General features: G+C 40.2%; 1 protein-coding gene across 1 annotated transcript in view; it reads left to right on the plus strand.

Moving 5' to 3' along the window:
• Nucleotides 1-1,901: 1,901 nt before the first annotated feature.
• Nucleotides 1,902-21,007, plus strand: part of ANKRD31 (ankyrin repeat domain 31) — a gene marked incomplete at both ends in the record, with an annotated part of 63,064 nt that continues 43,958 nt past the window's right edge. The window contains 8 exons of the mRNA XM_080638286.1: nt 1,902-2,005; nt 2,845-2,900; nt 4,726-4,805; nt 8,645-8,691; nt 9,678-9,714; nt 16,293-16,922; nt 18,333-18,610; nt 18,924-19,066. Coding sequence (XP_080494412.1) covers nt 1,902-2,005; nt 2,845-2,900; nt 4,726-4,805; nt 8,645-8,691; nt 9,678-9,714; nt 16,293-16,922; nt 18,333-18,610; nt 18,924-19,066 — 1,375 coding nt within the window. The remainder of the gene's footprint in view (nt 2,006-2,844; nt 2,901-4,725; nt 4,806-8,644; nt 8,692-9,677; nt 9,715-16,292; nt 16,923-18,332; nt 18,611-18,923; nt 19,067-21,007) is intronic.

A 21,007-nucleotide genomic window follows, 5' to 3' on the forward strand; every position in this document is an offset into this window, starting at 1 on the left:
AGACTCGATCAGAAGTGGGGAACACGCCATCTCGCCACGGGCTGCCCGCCAATGGGCCGCCGCGCTGCCCGCTCCGTGCGCCCTGATTGGGCGACAGGAGAAGACTCGTTTACATATGGCGATCGACCGACGGCCTTGGCCCAACCCATCCTTCCCCCGGTGCCGCCCGCGGGAACCGGGTGCGCTGGGCCGTGGTGACGTCCCGCTTGTGGGGAGCGGCGGTGCCCGGCATTCAGAGGAAGGCTCCATCTACGCCCACTGCTCGCTGGCTGCCCGAGGAGCAATACCGGGTTTGGCTCGCTAAGCACCGAAGGCCCCCCCTTACTCTCTTAGGGCACCCAGTCAGGTGTAACGCGCCCTCGGTAACAGCAGTACGTTGCTCCCATTCTGCCCGTCCTCTTTGTGCTGCTGGGTCTGAGCTTGCAGGTTAGCGTGTTCAAACACAACCCAAAATACAATCCACAATGATTTTGCTGTGGGTGATCTACGCCCCAGAGTCTACAAACCCACTTCTTACACAAACTGTTTCATTTAGAAGTATTTTTGGTAGCTCCAGCATTAATGGGATCCTCGAAAAATCTCACACACCAATGGAAAAGTTTCCTGGGACCTCCACCCAAAGTAGCTGCTGTCAGCGACAGCACCACTCATGCCAGCTTGGTCTTTCAATGAGTAAATACTTTTCATTCTCATCTTCAATGTGATGCTTACAAATCCCACTAACTTCCTACAGTGTCCATCGTCCCTAACAGCTTTTCTCTTAACACTCATGTTTTCTTGAGTACCTCACCTGTATTACCTGAAAAGAGTGAAGTATGACCAGTGAGATTTCTGGAGTCATTTGATAATATGCACAGCAATTGCTATAATGGCATGTGGATATGAGTAACTCCAAGCAAAACAGCAACTTGTACACAGCCGCAATAATTACGAGCAATTGATACAAAGTTTCTTGTTCTGTTTCCCCCACTCTTCCCATAGCAGTAGGTGATGAATATGATTTGGCAAGTACCAGAAGGCCAATATTATCGCCACGCTTACCAGGAACAGGAGTCACTATGATGATTTGAAATTTGCACGACGAAACCACATTTTCTACCACCAAGCTTTTATGCCTGCAGCTCTTGCAGTGGCCTGTTCACAGCTTGCTCCACATGGACCCTGAACGCAGCTGCAGAAGGCAGAGCTGAGGCAGAATCTGTCTGCTTGAGGGTTAACATTGCTGTGGTTGACAGGTGATTGCCGGGTTATGTATAAGAATGCTACTGCAAATACTGTGGCAGTACTGGCAAGAAGTAATTTGTTTCTCTCAGATATGTTCCTACTCTTTAAAACATCAAATCACAGCATCAGCTAGGTTGGAAAAGGCCTTTAAGGCCTTCAAGCCCAACCATTGCCCACTCATGCTGCTCAGGACAGCAGATGAAGTTAGCTGCTTAAAATGTGATCATGGAAGTACAAAAATTAGGAAAAGAGAGTGATTTTCAATGACACGTGTATGAGAATGTTGAGCACCTTGCGGCTTTGCTGAAAGATGTGTACAACAGGCCCTGGATCAGGGGCCCAACGCTAGCAAGGAGGTACAAACCCCGCCAAAAGGCTGCCCCAAGCAGGCCAAGGCTGGTCGTGCTGAAGGAGACTCAGATCCATCTCTCAGCAGGGAGAGCTGCCTTTATCTCCTGCCACTAGCCCCTCTGCTCTTGCCCGCTCAGTAGGCAGCGCTGGCTGCAGTCAGGCTCTCCTCTCCCGCCCTGCCTCTCTCGACCCGCGCCCGGCTGGCCCGCTGCAACGCGGGGCTCAGGCTGCACAAGACAGAGGCCGCCGCGTGCGCTGAGGGGAGCCGCGCGGCACGCGCGGGGCATAGACGGCAGCCGGGGAGAGCAGCGGGAAGCGAAGCAGGCATGAGCAGCGGCGGCGGCGAGGACAGCAGCAGCGACGAGACCATCGTGCAGGCTTCCGTGCCGGAAAGCGATGTGGAGGAAGAGGAGTTCCTGTGGAGGAGGAGGTAACGCGGTCTGCTCTGCGCCGCGAGTACCTGTGCGAGCGGGACGGCAGGTGTGGCGGAGGGCTGAGGGGCCGCTCCCGCGCCGCCATGAGGAGAAGCGGGCTGCTGATCTCCGACTCCCCCCCGCCGCGCTTCACCCGGGCAAGGAACAGCCAGACGCGCGAACCATCCCTTCTGAGCCTGACAGAAGGCTCTTCTCGATTATTTCATACATTTAATTTGGGTTTGGCTTTGTTTAGTTTTGGTTTTGGTTTGGGTTTTTTACTGGTTTTTATGCCCCCAGTTACTGTAGTTTTCAGCTCTGCAAATGGCCCTGTGCATTTTCCCACGTGGGCCTCCGGGTTTGTAACCTCCAGACCTCCCAGATAACATTTTAGTTAGCAGACATGAAACGTATCAGAACCCAAATCAGAGAAAATAAAAACCACACTATTGAATATGTTTGCTACTGATGTTAACTTCTCCACAACTTTAACTTGATACCATTTTCATGACATTATCTCTTACATTGTTTTAAGACATGCCAGAGTTGAAGTTACCAAATGGCTGCACTTCTTTGTACTGTCCTTGTGGCCCAGCATTGTTTGGAAATCCGTAAAGCAGTGATGTGCCTCCCTACTGCAGTTTTTCTGTGCAGAGTATCAGGTGTATCTTCACAGTCTGGGGGTTCTCTACTGTTGGTGTTAGCTTGAGAGATGCAGTCAGCCAGTATGCAGTTAGCAGTGTCCCCAGGGGAGGCCAAGATGGTGCCTTTGGCTGCCTCAACTCTCCTTGGAGTTTATAGGAGTGAAAAGCAGAGCATGCAACTGTTTAATGGCCTTTTATTTTATTTTGCAAAGGTTGCCTTTTTTTAGTGAGGATGTGGATTTAAGAGCAGAAACAAGAATTCATAAAGGTAAGACAGGTTCTTCTTTCTGCCTGTGTTGTTTTTCCTATGAATTGCTGCTGTGGGTATTGCCCAAGTCCATGTTACTTCAACATAAGCGTTTCATGAAGTTCATTTTTATGAACTGTATGTGCTCCCTAATTATATCCATGGATTTAGCTCTCATTCGAGAAGAATATTCAGCACATTTTTAATATATGAAAAATAAGCTTGCTCTTAATTTCTCCATTTTTCCTAGGTACTAGTAACTGAGAATGTCTGGCTTGGGAAGTGCTTGAACTATGTGTAGGGATATCCTTTTTATTTGGGTATGTGTATTGTGTTTGAGCAGAATAAAATAAATGGAATCTAAACACATAAAAGGCTTATAAATGGAATCTATACATATAATAGTTGTAGTTACTATAGTCGCACGTAGTATTTTTTAAAAAAAGCTTTAATATTGTTAATATATCCATTCTATTTAACACAAAAAATTTGGGTAGGAATATTTAAATGCATTATTTTAAGTGTATTATTAATTTTAACATGAATGTGTGCACACACTCATTTAAAGTCTTAAAATTCTCCCTAGTAACTCCCTTAGAGCAGGTTGCATAAGCAATCATGTTGTAGTTACGTAATAGTTTTATGGGTACCTCCTCAGCATTTTTATGTAATTCATTTGACTTGTGTCCTGTGCATTTTATTGCAGTAATATAGAGACTACCCATTCTGCAAGTGGCGCAAGGTGTTCTTAGTGTTCCTCAGGATTTCTTTTCTTGAGTTGTCTTTTTGTCAGTTTGAAGACCTGGGCAGGCTATTGTGGTTTTTTAATCAGCCTGCTCTGAGTTAATGTAAGTCTTACATACAGCCCGTTGAAATCCACAGAAACTTTTCACATCACTGTGATTTCCTGATGCTGAACCTTTCATAGTTGCTCAGTAGCTTTGTCTGAGGAAAGACACATCATCTCATTTTGAATTTGTCTGTGGTTATTCACTGGAATTAAACCCTTGCAACATTCAACATGCATGGTTTAAGGCATGTTTATTTGACTCATTGTTCAGTTTTTGTACTGGGGATTTGTCTGAGGGCTGGGTGGGGTTTTTTGGTCTCTGTAAATGTAATAGATTATGATATTTTTAGCATTCTGCCTGCGGCAATTTACATTCAGTAAATTGGAATTAATATTCGTTGCTCATATATTTGTGCATACTCCTATATTAGCAATTGGGTGATGAGACACATAACAAAGATTGATTTTCTGTATATTTTATTACTGTCAGTAGTAACATTTTAGTTTGGAAACCTAGGGGTTTTCTTTCTTTTCTTTTTTGGTTTTTTTTTTTTAATTTCCATAGAGAAGTTCTTCCTTTGCATAGTCGTTAAAGTATTTCATATAGGACTACAAATATTTCTTAGTCAAGTGGATCAGGCAGCTCACCAAAATTACAGTTTTACTTAAAAAAAAAAATTTAGGAAAGAGTTAATCTCCAATACACACTCAGGGAGGGTGCCAGAACACTAACTGAAATAAATTCCCCCCCAGCTGGTTTTATTAATTTCTGACCTCTCCTATGTTGTAGTTTTAAAATCTAGTTAGAGCTATGGCAGGGGGGTTGGAACTAGATGATCTCAAGGTCCTTTCCAACCCTAACTATTCTATGATTCTATGATTCTATACCTCAGTTACTGGGTTATGTGGAAATTTGTGGAGTTATGGAATGTGATATAGAAATTAAGGCAATCTAAATGTCCTTTAATTATAATCCCTTCACCACATATGTCACAGTCTCATTCCTACAATTACTGTAATTTTCTTTTTTGTTTGTTTGTTTGTTTGCTTTCCTAGGAATTGCTTCTCCAGAAATCTGTTTTATACCGAAATTTTGTGATCACACGTATAGTCAGAAGCAACAACAGATAAATCCAGTAAGCATAGAAATTATGTGTATCCTGCTACACATACCTAGCTAATAATTGTTAATAAACGCACTGGGGCTCACATTTATGTGCAAAAGAACCTGTTAGTTTTCAGCTGAAATGAATTTTATGTCATGACAGTTGTCACATGTGTAGCACATTCTCTCCAGGAATGTATCAAAGTCTCTTCCCTGATATTTCATGAGGGTGTATGTGAGGAGCAAGACCATGACAAAGATAAAGAAGCTGTGGAGGACAGAGTTTTTAATATGTTCCCTTCAGAAGCTGAAGGACAAGTATCTGGGTTAACCATGCAAGAATACATGCTTCAGTTACTCATTAGGAGATTAGCTGTGATCCATTGATTGGACAATTGTTTCTTTAAAAAAGATAATAATCTGAAATGCAGAATAGAATGTCTGCTTGCATAATGATGGGCTAATTATTGTACTCTATGGATAATTTTGCATTCCCTATTCTGCTAATTAGCCTGTCTTTCAATATGTTTGCCACATTTGGTTATCTAGTTGCCACATTTGGTATCTAGTCAATAAACTCTTGTTCAGTTGAACAATCAGTTTTCCATCTGCATAGGACACACTCATGAAACAATTAGAAACAAACAGGTTTCTACTCTGTAACTGAGATTATTTTAAAACCTGTAACTGTTAGACTGTCTTTAGTGTTGTGGATTCACCAGTCCAAAGACCACTATGTATCCTTTTTCCAGTATGAGAAGAGTTTTTAAAAGAACTAAACTGCTTTCTAGAGGATGGAAACTACATTGAAAAAAGACACTCGTTCTACTGAAGTAAACGTTTTGACAGAGCATTATAGAATTGCAAATATATTTCCCTCAAGTGACAGCAAGGGAAATAGTGAATAAATAAAAAAAAAGCTATTATTTCAAAGACTTTTTTTCTGTAAGTCTGTTTTGCTGCTTGTGTGTCCCAGGATTGTCTTGACTGAAGTTTATCATGGTTTTCTAAGGACAGAGAGAGTGAGGGAAGTGCCCATTTATGCTCTCCCTTTCTCCTCTGGGAGCAGGGATGACTATCTACAGCCTAACCTAAGTCTTTGGCTTTATATGTCTCACTGGAGTAGCCAGTTTGCAATCCCAGAAAGGAATTCTTCCAAATCTAAGGATAAATCCCCTGTCCACCAAACAAAAAGTCAAAAGCAAAGAAACCTAGTACTTTTCACCGAATAGTTTGAGAAACTCACAATTTTATTTGTTTTGGCTTTTTTTTTTTCTTTTTATTTTTTTTTCTGGGAGATCTATATGGCATACCACTGGCAGCTTGGTTATGCACAGGATAGGGACAGTATAAAATTTAAATCTTCGCTGAATGTTGTAAGGAACCGTATTAGCCTTTCATCCTTGATATTTGCATGCATAGATTGCACCAATGTGGCTCTTCACAGAAAAAGACCTGGGGGTGCTGGTTGACAACTGGCTGAACATGGGCCAGCTTGTACCCAGGCAGCCAAGAAGGCCAATGACATCCTGGCCTGTATCAGAAATAGTGTGGCCAGCAGGGCCAGGAAAGTGATTGTGGCCACACCTGAAATCCTGTGTTCAATTCTGGGCCCCTCACTACACAAGAGACATTGAGTTGCTGGAGTGAGTCTTGAAAAGGGCAGTGAAACTGGTGAATGCTGAGCACAAGTCTGATGAGGAATGGCTGGGGGACATGGGGTGGTTTAGCCTGGAAAAAAGGAAGCTCAGAGGGAACCTCACCCACTCTACAACTACCTGAAAAGAGGCTGTAGTGACGTGAGGATCAGTCTCTTCCCTCAAGTAACAAGCGACAGGATAAGAGGAAATGGCCTCAAGTTATGCCAGGGGAGGTTTAGATCAGATATTAGGAAAAATTTCTTCACTGAAAGGGTTGTCAAGCTCTGGAACAGGTTGCCCAGGGAAGTGGTTGAGTGACCATCCATGAAGGTATTTAAAAGACATGTAGATGTGGCACTTAGGGACATGGTTCCGTGATGTGTTATGTTTATGGTTGAACTCAGTGATCATAAAGGTCTTTTCCAACCTAAATTATTCTGTGATTCCGTGTAAGAGATTGTAAGTAAGACTTCCTTTCCACCAGAGATGCAGTAGATATACAGACAGATTTTGTAGGATTCAGGTTCTTTCCAACTGACAGGTCTTTGCTGTTATCTACTAAGCCCCTATTCCATGGCAGGCATGTTCAGGCAGGCCCCATGATGCAGGTTTGTGCTTTTCATGTTTTTCAGGGTCTTTTTTTTTTCTTGCCCAGTTTGGCCAAGTGCGCCTAAAGTTGTTCGGTGGCACTTAGAGCTTTTAAGCATCAGTCTTTTTTTGGAACACATCTGGAGTCCCCTCAGATAGTTGACTGCATTAGTAAGTGTTCAAATGAGAAAAATAGTTTGATTTTTGCATGAATTTTCTTGCCAAAACAAGAGAACAGGACAAAAGGCTGTTCCAGATACTTGCAGTCCATGGCCACAAATACTATTTGTGTAACTTCTATGATGTGAGAATGTGAGAAGACCTTGCAACCTATCAGCAACGCACTGATTTTGCTTAGAACCTAATTTTTTAGCAGACAAAATAGCTCCTCCTTCTTCTGAGGTACACCATTGAGCTTTAAGTGTCTTGACTGAGCAATGTTAGCTAGTCAAAGAGATTTAGTAGTTGTTCTGCTAACCTGCTGACCTTGCTTGGTCTCTGAATAATGTTCTGTGTAAATATCAGGGCTGATTTGTACCAAGAGTGTATTTAGCAAAGTGGGTACCTTTCTGTGAACTATACCATTGCAGTATTTTTGAACTAGATCAGTCTATGATTGTTGCACAGACTGTTTCTACAGAATCTTTTCTGTACCAGTGAGCCTTTTAGCAGTCCTTCTTACTGGGCCAACTCCTCCTGTTGCTCTTCATGTTGTTAAGATAGTTGCTCTTGCTGTGTTGCAAATATCTTGTGCAAGCCAAATAAGGCATCACTTTATGTCCACACTAACAGATTCTTTCCCAGAGTTTTCCTGGTGCTGTGAATGTTCTCCGCTGTATGTCACTGATGTGTTTAAAATTTCAGCTGTTAAACTGATAGTCCACTAGTAATACCCAGTCTTGGCTCATCTGGAGCAGAAGTGTTCTGCAGTTCACTTGCCTGTCTTAATCATTCCTTGGTTGCCTTAGACTTCACATAAAGGCTTCTTGTTCCAGGCTAGGGGAGATCTTGCCGTTATGTACAGAGGCAAAAAAGCAGATCCAAGTTCCTTTTACTAAAGAGTTTGAAATCGGTTGTTGCTGTGGTATTAGCTCTCACCTTACCTATATGACCTTTCATGCCCCTGCATGTGGCAGCTCTGTCACTTACAGCTTGCTGATGGAACAAGTTGTCAGCTAAGTTCTTTAATTCTGCTTTTTCCACGGATATTGAGAGTTGTATACTGAACTCCACAGTCTCTAGAGTAGCACCCTGTCTTAAGGAAAAAAGGCAGCTGTTACAAAAAGAGGATTAAAACTGGGAGTTGAAATAAAAATACCTTGGTTTTTTGTCTTTTGATGTATAAAACACCTAACATTTAAAGCATTTGTATCGTACTTGCATGATATGTTTTCCTTCTGGGTGAGTGCTGTCTTTCACAGTCTTGATCTATTTTTCAGCATTTTTCTCAAATAGCACAAAGAAAAAACAAAAAGAAGATTGAAGTGGAATGGATTTTTGTCTTATTAGTATGTATGTAAAGATTGAATCAAAAAATTCCATTTTCCAACTCAATTACAGAAGTATAAGGATGTAATAAAGCTGAGAAAATAAATAATGAAGTACTTTGTTTACTAACTTGCTAATTTTTTTTTTCATTCAGATACTTCAAGAGGCATACACATCTGACCAGTCTCAGTCTCTCCTGCAGTGAGTATAATAGGTCACACAGGAAGTCCAGTCAGGTGGACTATAATTAAACAATTAAATTCTAATTCCCTTTGTATGTTACTTTATTATAAAGACTCTATTGTGAAGTAGTTTCCTTGTTTGCTTAGTGAAGCATCTATATTTATGTCAGTGGCAATTCCGTTTCCAGTTTGGGTCAAACTGTACTTGTTTACATTAATGATGTTACCTTCAATGATATAAGGGTGTAAGCAACAGGAATGACTGTGAACTACTCAGGGATTAGACGTTAGACAAATAAACAAAAAATTTGTAACAAATAAATTAGAACTTTTGCTCTTAGAAGCTATGGAATGATTTCAGCAGCAGATAACTTATAATAGAAATACAGAAAGAAGTAATAAAAATAGGAATGACCATTTTTTCGTTGATATACAAACATAGCTCCTCTTAGGAAAGCTGAAAGTCTTAGTTGCTGTATGTGCTTGTAAAGAGAAGTATGCCTTTAAAATAATTGCAGTAGTTTCCACATGTAATTGTAAGTACAAAACTGCATAAATAAACTCTAAAATATTGTAGAAATTGTCCTAAACTGTACAGATTACAATTATTTCTGAATAAAACCTTTTTATTATATTTTTTAATTCCAGAGGTTGGATAAAGTGTCCATCACTTACTGAAAATATTTCTAAGTCTGGTTTTTCACTGAATGCTGCAGTAGAGGGACACCAAAATAATTCTGTAGGTATGTTGTATTTTGCACAAACCTGAAAGTTTCTCTAGCTGTGGCAAAATAATTTGAGAAGCTGAAGATGAATATCCCTACAGGTTTATTTAGGATCTGACTATATGTGGCCTTTACAGCAGTTGTTTAGTTTTCACACTTGTCTTGGACTACAGGTTAACACACTTGCAAGTATTCTGTTGGGATTGTTTGAATAAATGTTTTTCCCAAACCAGTGGTATATTTTCAGCTTAAAACTATTTCGTTGCTTTTCTCACAAAAGTTATAAGCCATATGGTACTCAGGTGCTCTATGGATATGTAAGGTAAACATGAACGTAACAGTCATTAAGGTTCTTACATGCTTCTTACCAACATATCCAAAATCAAAGACATCTGTAAGAAAGGAGAAACAAAAATGCTACTGGTGATTCCCCAGATCTGTCTGTCACCTGCTGCTACTTCAGTTGTACTTCTGTTCGTTCCTATATGCTCTCAGCAGTGCAAGACTGCCCTATCTGTTTTGCTGTCTCCCTGTTTGAGCTAATTTTTGCAAACCCAGTAGAAAATCATTCACTTCGTTTCTGATTAGGAAATTCCCAGGGAGTTACATGTATGTCAAGACATGGTGATTGAATCACAGGGATTGGGATCAGCCCTTTTCAGAGGCAGTAAATTATTGGGTTTAGTTGTATTGTCTAATTGCATTGTAATTACAGAGAGCAGGGAATAGGTCTCATCCTGGGGAATGGACGGCGATTTCATCTGCTGGAAACATGGGCCTCTAAGCTGCGGTGAAGATATGTGACAAGATAGCCCTGGAGTATATTCTGGTGGCTAACAGAGCCTAACTAGAAACCTTGTTATCAATTTCAGTTAGGGAACATGACTGTATTAATTTTTAACGTTTGGAACTTCAGCCTGAGGAAATGAGGCTGTTTTATTAGAGATGATAACTTTCAGATGTGGAAAATACAACTGAAATATTTTACTCTCCTAAATTTAGATATTGAATTGAATGGATTTCAGAAAGATTCAGGAGAAAAGGTTAGTGTATTTTTACAACTGAATGTATATAAAATACCATTTAATTTAATCAGTTTATATAGGCCATAATTTACTGAATTAATATAGACCATATTTTACTGAAAAAATCCTGGTTCTTTCATTTTAAAAAGCAAGCACACAGCTGTAGAAACTGCCACCGAGTGCACTAGATGAAAACAACTTGAGAGCTAATTTTTATTTCCTGCTTTTTGGGTAGGAACTGCAGTTATTAAGCTTGCAGGGCACAAGTGTAGAAGCATAGCAGTAACAGGGAAGTAGGAAAGACATCACCATGACCCAGAATCTCTAAGGAAGCTAAAGTAATGAAGACTTTTAGTCACTTAAAACATATTTTCCATCAATGAAAGTTATGGGAGAGATATTAGGAAAGTCTTTGAGGAGGAACAGATTATCTGTAACTGTCCTTCTTTTAGGGAGTAATGACTTGTGGCCAAAAATAGGTAGTACCAGTCTATTTGATACACCTCCTTGGTAACACTAAAGCTGCTCATGAGTGAGAGGTTTCACTGCTGATGAGGTAAAAGTGAGGGCATAGCTTTGGATCTATTTTTTCCCTCATTTTTCAACTCTGCAATGTTACTTGTATCTGCTTTGCAACCTCTGCATTGTTACCTCCTGTTGCTCCTCTGAGACACAATGCTCTCTGTGCTTTTTGATTTCTAGTTTCAGTTCACCCTGACTGGTTCATTGCTTTCAGGTCTATTTGTGCTGGACAGAGAAACTAGTTGAAATTTACTCCGTTGCTATTTTTGCAGCAAAAAGTAACTGCTATTACCAAGTCCTACTGCAGTGTCATGGGCAGTTTTGAGAATTTCTGACCACTAGTGGCATCAGCTGCATAGGTGCTAGAGAAATGAGAGGATCTTACTGGGTACATATAATGCTTGCTGCTATCTGCAGCTTCTTAGGAAACCTCCCATTAACTCAGAGAGGATACCAGTTCCATTATGGCTTCTTTGACATTCCAGCATGGAGTGGATACAGCAATATGCAGTGTAATTTTCTGCTGAAATCATAGCATTATGGCTGTTCTGGCTACTCCCATAGTTTTGTATTAAAAATAAAAAGTTAAAATTATATATAAATCTATTTTACTTTCCTTTTTTCAGGCAGGCTGATTAAGGTGGTGGGAAAAACAGTACTTGCTAAAATTCACTAAAGAGAAATTTAAGACCACTATATGAGTGATTACATGGTCAAGTATCCCTTGTCTTGGAACAAAGGACAAAAATGAAATCCTCTAGGCTATTCCTTTTTTGAAAATTACACTACCAGTATACAACTATAATGCCAAGTTTATTAAATCAAACATTCATTGTACAGAATTAGTTAAATAGAACAATATCAAAGTGCCTTAGAGCAAAGATTATCTTCAGTTAACAGCCTCTGTAGAACAGGCAGATTGGGCACATTGAGGATACCTCCAGAGAGGATATTTTAGGAGCCTGGACTAAAAAGGTTGGAAATGATCACTGCAGTGAATTACTCTTTTTTTGCATATTGGTTGATATTGGCACTGGCAAGATCTGAGTGCTTCAGGAAGACATCTTATGAGAGGAACTAATGGCTATCATAGGCTTGTGTATCCTGATTTGAAGAAAGGGCAAGACAGCCACCTTGACAACCAGGCAGTGAGTCCCTGCATGTGTTAGTTTTGTATACTTACAAGAGAAATTAATAAACTAGTAATCTCTACATAGAAGTCCTGACAGCAGAAATTAGTCTGGCTGGCTTGTCTTGATCTTGGCAATGTAGCAGCTCTGATATGTGTTGTGGTTAGTCTGTTACTAGTGGGTCCAGTACTGTTCAATATCTTCATTAATGGTCTGGGAAAAGGAACAGAATGCACCCTCATCAAGTTCAGAGATGGTACTGAGTGACTGATACCCCAGATAGTTGTGTTGCTATTCAGAGAAACTTGAGCAGAGTGGAGAACTGGGCAGAGAGAAATCTCATTAAATTCCTCAAGGGAAAACGTGAAGTTCTACATCTGGGGAGGAATAACCTTGGACACGAGTACATGCTGCGGACCAACTGGCTGGAAAGCAGCTCTGCAGAGAAAGACGTTGAGATCCTGGTGGAAAATAAGCAGACCATGAGCCAGTGACACACTCGTGTACCAAACGTGAATAATATCCTGGACTACATAAGGAAGAGTGTTGCCAGCAAGTCAAGGGAGGTGATCCTCTCCTCAGAACTGGTAAGGCTGCCCCCAGCAAACTATATCCAGTTCTGAGTCCTCAGTATGAGAAAGATACAGACACACTGGACTGCATCCAGTGCAGAACTATGAAGAGAATTAAAAGACTGGTGCATCTGGTTCTCTAAGGCCTTTGACAGGGTTCCCAACAACATCGTCTCTTTAAGTTGGAGAGATCTGGGTTTGATGGGTGAACTGTTTGATGGATGAGAAATTGGTTGGATGGTCACATCCAGAAGGTGGTGGTCAATGGCTTCATGTTCAGATTGGGGTTCAGTAGAGACTCAGGGCTCTGTGCTGGGACCAGTACTGTTTAATACCTTTATCAATGACATGGACAGTGGAATAGAGTGCACCCTCAGCAAGTCTGCAGATGACACCAAGCTAAGTGGTGCGGTTGGCACTTGAGGGATAGGACGCCATCCAGAGGGACCTGGACAGTCTTGAAAAGTGGATCCATGTGAACTCCATGAGGTTTAAGAGGGCCAGGTGCAAGGTCCTGCATGATGCTCAGGGTGACCCCTGGCACCAATACAGGCTGGGGGATGAAGGGATTGAGAGCGGCCCTGCAGAGGAGGGCTTGGGAGTACTGGTACTCATAAGACCTCACCTGGAGTGCTGTGTTCAACTCTGGAGTCCTCAGCCCAGGAAAGACATGGACCTGTTAGAGTGAGTCCAGAGGAGGGCCACAAAGATGAAGAGGGATGGAACAGCTCTCCTGTGAAGACAGGCTGAGGAAGTGGGGGTTGTTCAGCCTGCAGAAGAGAAGGCTCCAGGGACATGTTACAGAGTATTCAAAGGGGGCTGACAAGAAAGATGGGACAGACTTTTTAGTAGGGCCTGTTGCAGGGCCCAATTTTAAACGAAAGGCCCCAGTTTTAAACTAAAGGAGAGTAGATCCAGATCCAGACTAGATATAATGAAGATGTTTTTTACAATGAAGGTGGTGAAACATTGGAACAGATTGCCCAGAGAGCTGGCTGATGCCTCATCCCTGAAAACATTGAAGGTCAAATTGATGGGGCTCTAAGCAACCTGCTCTAGTTGAAGACGTTCCTGATCATTGCAGAGGGGTTGGACTAGATGAACTTTGAAAGGTCCCTTCTAACCCAAACCATTCTATGATCTTTTGTATGAGGACAGGCCAAGAAAGCTAAAACTGTTCATGCTGGAGAAGAGAAGGCTCAAGGAGATCTTGCCAATATGTATGAACACCTGACACGAAAGAATGAAGATGAGAGAGCCGGACTTCTCAGTACTGCCCAGAGAACAATCAATGGAAACAAAAAGAAAGAAATACCATCTGAAAACAAAAAAACCCTCACTTTTTAATTGTGAGAGTAGCCAGACACTGAAACAGGTTGCACAGAAACCTTGTGCATTTCCATCTTACGCAGATACTCAGAACCTGACTGGATGTGGTCCTGGGCACCCTGCTGCAGCTGGCACTGCTTGGGCAGCAGGGCTGGACTAGATGATCTCAAGAGGTCCTTTCCAGCCTCAACAGTTCTGTGGTTCTCTGTGCATCCCTCATGTCCCACTATATAGAAGTAATCTTCAGCTCAGATGATAATGTTGATCTTTCTGACACCTTAACTCCCTTAACTCATACAGTGATTCTCTTGCATCTGTGTATTGAAAGGCTGAATTCCTCTGCTGTTTTGACTCCAAGCTAGCAGATAGAGGAGTCCACTTAACATGTCCACTACATCCTTATTATTTATGCTTCAGTATTAGTCCAGTAACATTTGAAAGCCACAGTCTGTGACACCAAATAGCCACTGATTTCTCGATAACTTCTTAATTGTTCTCAAAACACATGGAAAAAAAGTTCCTTGCATTGATGTGAATGCAGTGCCGTCTGCTGGAACTGGCAGGCCAGATTAAAGCTTGCTCATGTAGTGCACAAGGAGAGTTGGATATCTAAGGCTTGGGTAAGCCTGGCTTGCTCACCGGCCTTCATTGCCGTGAGTTTATTAACGCACAGTTTTTATATCCACAGACAAGTAAATTTTCTTTTCTTTTTTTTTTTTTTTGATGAAAGCTGTGGTTGACTTCTCTGTTCACATGCTTTGTCTGGTGTGGTGTTCTGCATCAGCTGAGGCTGGCGTTGGCTGTAGCCATGCTCAGCTGTTACCAGTGTATGCTAACTGGGTAAGATGAGGAAATAAGAGATTCTGGGCCGATGCCAGAAGGTCAGTAAATCTGTGCCTGGATTAAGGGAATAATAACACATGAGGATAGTGGGGGGGTTGTGAACACCAGTCACATTTAAAGTATTGGATTTTACTTGGGATTTGGGTTTTTAGGATCTTGCAAAATTATTCTTTTATGCCTGTGTGGTACTTCTGCATTAATATAAATGTAAGTTTCACCTGCCCTTCAGCAAACGCATTGAACCCTTTTGTTGGGAGATTTGTAATGTACATACACGCTGTTTATACCACAGTTCTTCAAGTACAGAAAGCCATCCCAGTGGTTTGTTTTTTTTTCCCAATTGTCTAAAGCCTGCACAAATTAGAGACGTAGTCCAAAAAGAAATTGTAATTCAATACAATAAAGTAAGAAGTAATCAGTACTTAAAAAAGAACAATTAGCTGCACAGGTACAAGTTAGGAAATAGAAAACTAGGAAATAATTTTCAACTAGAGTCAAGAATTTACAATGGTTTACAAACTGAATGTGAGTTAGTGCTGTCAGATTTCTGCCCTTTCTGTTCTACTGTGTGTGAGCTTTATCAAAATTACATTACCACTGGTTAAAGGATTCTGCAGTGCCCAGTATTGCCACTTGCTGGCAGCAAGAGTCTAAAAATGTATTGAAATAGATTTCCTTCAGACCAAATATTACTAAACAACAGCACCATTATATACAAATGTTATCTAGAAAAAAACCACAGTTTAGTTCTGCTGAGGCATCTGATTTTCTGCAGAAGTATTTGGACCAGGGATAAGAAAAACTTCAAAAAAGCTGCTAATTGGTTTAAAAATGGATGAACCTGTTGAAAGCAGCTCAGAATATTAGAAAAACAGTAGTAGTATTACTTTTCCAAGAACAGTTATGGTTTTGTGGCTCTGTATTCTATCATTGTATTTCACAATTCTGTATTGTGGAAACTCAAACATTCAGCCTCCAAACATATGCCTAAAGTTTTGAACTGAAGCTTGTGAAGCAGAAATTCTCCATACCTGTGTGGGATCCACATAATCACATACTCAAAACTCATGCATTGTGTTTTACTAACCATGCTTTTTATATTATTGTGAATATGTTAGCTTTCATTATTTCTGGGTGACACATAAGGCCTTTTTTTTGAAGCCCTTTAATACCCTCAGGTCATTGGCAATGACATAATATCTTTGGCTTTATGAAAGATTTAGTCTCTCTTACTCTGGATTTTCACTGCTAGGGAAGTAAACATTTGAGGTGCTCTACTTTTGAAACTGAGACTTCATTCTGACCCTTGTTGAGAAATCATATGAATTCTTAGGAAGGCTATAGTAGTTTGCACAAAAATTACAAAAAAAAATACATGTATTTATATGGATTACTTCTCAAGTGAATGTTAATGACATGCTTTTCAGAAAGAGTTGTTCCATTGCTTTTTGTAAACATTTTTTTAAATGTTTAGATTTCACAGAAATTAAATGAAGATCTCTCTCCAGAAATAAGCGTTTTTCTGGATGTCCTGGAGGATATGATAATGGTTCCAAATGAACAGACATCACAACATACGTTTCCATATGTTTTAGAAGATTGCCAGGGAACCTGCATGACCACTGCTGACATGGATAACACAGTAAAAGAACATTCCCATGATGATGATACACATCTTTCACTGACATCTGTAGGGAAGATTTTCATGGAAGCATTCACTGAACTGAATATAGACACTAGTGATCTTGAAATTACTGATTTGTTGGGATCCCTCAGTGATTCTGAAAATCTTAAAGTGATAAACCCATTGCCTGATGATTTAGGTCATTTCTGTTCCATTGATTCATCAGCAGATGAGAGCAATGATGCACTGCCAGTAGAGCTTGTGACAGCTCTGAATGCCATGTCAGGATCTCCTATAGTGCCAAATGAGATACAGCTTAACACAGAGGAAGAGTGGTTAAATTCAGAACCTAGTATTCTCCAATTAGGTGATGACTGTACACAAATAACAAACAGGACTGAGCCTCAACTTGCTAAAATTCAGATGGAAGAAATGAAAGCTTTAAGAGGATCTGACTTGCAGAGGACAACAAATGAGCAAGTATATATACAGTTTAATTAATACTTGAAAAAACATGTTTATCATGAAATATTTTATAGAATAGCCAAATTACTTGGGGTTGTGAATCTTAGTAAAGAATAAACTGGCATCAGTGATTTGCATGTTTGATACATTTGAATTGGTTTTTGTTTAAAAATCCAGTAGTGTTTTTCTTGTTTTGATATTGATGTTACAAAAATGTCTGAGCTTGCTGGGATGGGAAATCCCAGAAAAGTTAATTCAGTGACTGATATGAAAATCTGTAATAAGCATGGGAGTTTCAAAAACTCCTGGTGCCTCTGTACCTGTTCTGTGACTCATGTTCTCTCAAAGGAAAGTTCCAAAGACCCACATCATCTCTGGACCTGGAGGGACCACATCTGCTGAATGTGTCAATTAAAAGAATTAATCAGCAAATCCTCAATTTTCATCTATGTCCCAAGAAAGGACTAACAAGTTCTCCCACATCATGTGAAAGAGCCAGTATGCATGTTTGCTGAGTGTGTGTGCTAACAGCTTTCAGCATTACTCAAGTGTGTAATGAGCTAATGAGTACCCAGGTTTCCGCATCTTGAGTGATACTTTGCAGCATGTCACACTCTGCTGACTAAAACAGTGAATATACTCAAATTAGCTGCCATGTGATGACATATCTTCAGGGTGGGCTTTCTCTTCCTGACTATTAAAGATAAGCCTCTGGTATACACCAGTCATTTAGGTTCCCCTTTGCACAACTTAGGACAATGTGAATTACCATCATGTCTGGAAGTAACTCTTCCTCTTCACTAGCGGTAGGGGTAACAAGAATGTTAGTGTTGTCTAGATACCTGGCTTTTAGAAGGCTGAAGGTAAGTGAAGTGAATCTCATCTGTGGTGGCTGTAGCTCAGGTATGGTATGTCTTTAGAAGCAACATCTTAGGTGGAAGTTACTGAACCTCAGATGAGACATGATTCCTGATCTTGTGCACTTACCTAGGTTTGTGCAAGAGTGAGATAAAATGGGCTAGTTTAAGGCATCTTAAATATCACTTTATTTTTTAGGACTGGAGCTCATGTCCATAGGAAGCTGAAATGAATCTGTTAAGTCATTTCATATGTCCAACCAAACATCTTTCAGATAGTAACAGCTTTTGTTCACTGTCAGCCAGTCTAGATTTGTTGTTTAAGTTGTCATTCTGAGTATTCAGATTTCCTTGGCTAATTCTGCCAGGAGCACATACTACTTTAGGAGCGCTTCTCCTTTGGCAGCCTCTCTCTGTTGTCTCTGTAGAATTCCAGTTATTTGGTTAAGCAACCCCTCTGTTTTTTGTGAGCATACATATAAGATAATGTTCTTGCGGCTTCTGTATATACTACCCTTGCTTTAACTGCTTGCTACCAGTTCCTTGTAACGTTTACTTTTTGTTATAGCCTGTGGGTGATCAGCAAAGAGAGAAAGAAGTAACTTCTGATTACTGGGGTGCCACCTCTAGTGAAAAGCAAACTGTTCAGGGAGGTGCACATTCAGTGAATGCTGCCGCATGTGCCGAAGCAGCCCAAACAACATCAAGGAAAGCAATGCAGTTGAGCGAGACCTCCTCAAGAGAGTGCAGAGCTCCTATTTCCAGTCACTGCCAAATGCTTGAAGGAACTCAGCAGAGAATGTCTCACAGTGGCAGTACAAGAAGAAACAAAGCTAAGGATTTTGAGTATGACAAAATCATGCATAATATTCTTATATTCGTTTTTTAAATTAATGTAACATACGGAGTACCCATTCCTCATGTGAATGGCTATAAATGATGAAAAGGTAAATGGTACCTTTTTATTTGGAGATCTGGAAGTAAGTTTCTCTTCTGACTTTCTCTTTTTTCAGTACTACCTAGGTTAGCCTGTATACTTGCATGCTATTACGGACTTCATTTAAAAATCAAATATATTGATGTTTTTATCTCTCATATATATATTTATATAGAGAATGTAGATTTATATGGAGAATTATATGTTTTTGTTGATTCTAAGCAAATCTCTTGTCAGTGAAATTCAGGAATCTACTTCTGAAAATAAGCAGGATCTAGAAACAAACATATACCAAGAAATAACTCTGAATGAGGATTGTGAAGTTAAGCAAAGAAGAAGGAGCAAGAGAATCAAAAACAAACTGAGTAAGATGTCTGTTGATTTTTTATTTGAACAACTATACTGAATCAAATATAATTCATAACCTTTCCAATATATTGGGACATGGATTTGTTTTAAAAGGATGGTATAAAAATTCATTTTAATGATTAAAGTTATTGATAATTTCTCTCAGTTACTTAGACCTACATATTGGCAACCTAACGTTTTTTCTTAAAGAGTTTATTCTTAAACGCCTTAAGAATCATGAGATTTTTTTTTCAGGATGCAGTTTCTATCACAGTATTTTATATGAAAAAAATAAAAATCATGTATTTTGAAAAGCAGAGGAGAAACATTTTCATGCAGAGCAAAAATGTAGATCCTAATACACATTTATAAATCCTTCTGAAATCTAGTGTTCTGTGTGCGACATCATTCTGAGGGCATTGCCATGCTCAAGAATTGACCTATTTTAACCAGTTCTTCCTGTTTTGAATGCCTGATGTTGTTACCCTGTTTCAAATATAGCATTATAAGGACTTCACTACAACAGTCACGGAGCACTCTTTTGAAGTATTTTTCCTTGCAGTGTGCTTTGTCAGAGAGAAAGATTGCAATTTTTCATCCTTTGAAGATGCATGCAGAGGAATTCATTGCCTCAGAGAAGAAATGTGTAGCAGAATACAGAATTTTCTCACTTAAGTGCTCACTCCAGAACCTTTAAGATTGGGGTTTTAGAAGGTGTTTTTTTTTAAGCCCACTCAGTCTGGATTTGTCTGTCCACCTACAATCATTTAAACAGCTTTCAAAGTTTGGAAGTATTTGAACTGTAACAGCTACATCTTGGATCTTACAACATATGAGTAATTCTACCTCAAATTAACAAACCTTTTCATTAATTACTCCCAGTGGAAGCACTGTTTTTATGAGATTTAAAGTTGTATGACTAACTGCTCATCTATTTCAAATTGACTTACTAATTCCCACTCAGAAAACAAGCTGTTGAGTTTTTAGCATGATTTTTACAGAAGGAGTTGCATTGCCTATTGAGGTAGCTTCATGTTAATCCAGTCTAGCAAGTTTGCCTCCCTTTCACATCAGATCTAGCCGTCAGGTTTGTGAGTCATCTTAGTTTGGTCATTCACTGAAAAAAAACCAACCCCATGAAAAGGGTCAGTTTGGATCATTAAGCACCATTTGTTTTCCACTAAGTCAGACACCAGGAAGGCAGGGCAGAAGTGATGGGAAATAGGTCCTGGCAAAGTAGCAGGTTAAATTGGATTAAGTGTAACACAAAACTCTGCCTTGTTCTGTGTATGTCTGTGATTTAATCCCTGCTGAACTGCTTAGCAGGTTTAGACCAGCTTTGACTAGGGAATGCAGTATCTTAAATGATTAAGGTCTTGCAAGGCTGGACAGGTAGAGTAGAGGGGGACTGTCCGTGTGGTCCTCAGTAAACTCATACCTATTAGATTCTAAAAATCTACACAGAGACAAGAACTTAAGAAGGTTGGGGATTAGTCTGAGCTCACAGTATATGACAATGTGCAAACCAGGAGAGACGTCAGGCTTTCTGAGTTGCAGCTCAAGGAAAACTATGAGTTTGTAAGGTCATACTTAAAATGGCTGTTTCTGACACCCAGGTGGAGTATTAGGGGTAGTGAGCCAGATCTATAGAAGTGGAGAGAAGCAGTGTATATAGCCTACTGTCCCAAGTTTTTTCATTAGTAGATGAATTAATGGCCTAGGCTATGCATTGTTGTTTCTTTCCTCCCTTCTTTCTTCCCTATTTTTCAGAAGGGGAAGTAGCCAGGATGCTCTTCTCCACAGCATGAGGGTATGCTGGGGTAGCACTGCTAGTGCAGTACAGGACAGCTCATATATGTGTTGGAAATAATTTAACCCAAGCTAAAAAACTGTAATGAGTGCATAATGGGAAATCATATTTGTTTGTAAAACAATAAGATGAAAATTAAAAATAGTAT

Source organism: Psittacula echo (assembly GCF_963264785.1).
Source record: "Psittacula echo genome assembly, chromosome: Z".
In the NCBI taxonomy this organism is placed as follows: domain Eukaryota; kingdom Metazoa; phylum Chordata; class Aves; order Psittaciformes; family Psittacidae; genus Psittacula; species Psittacula echo.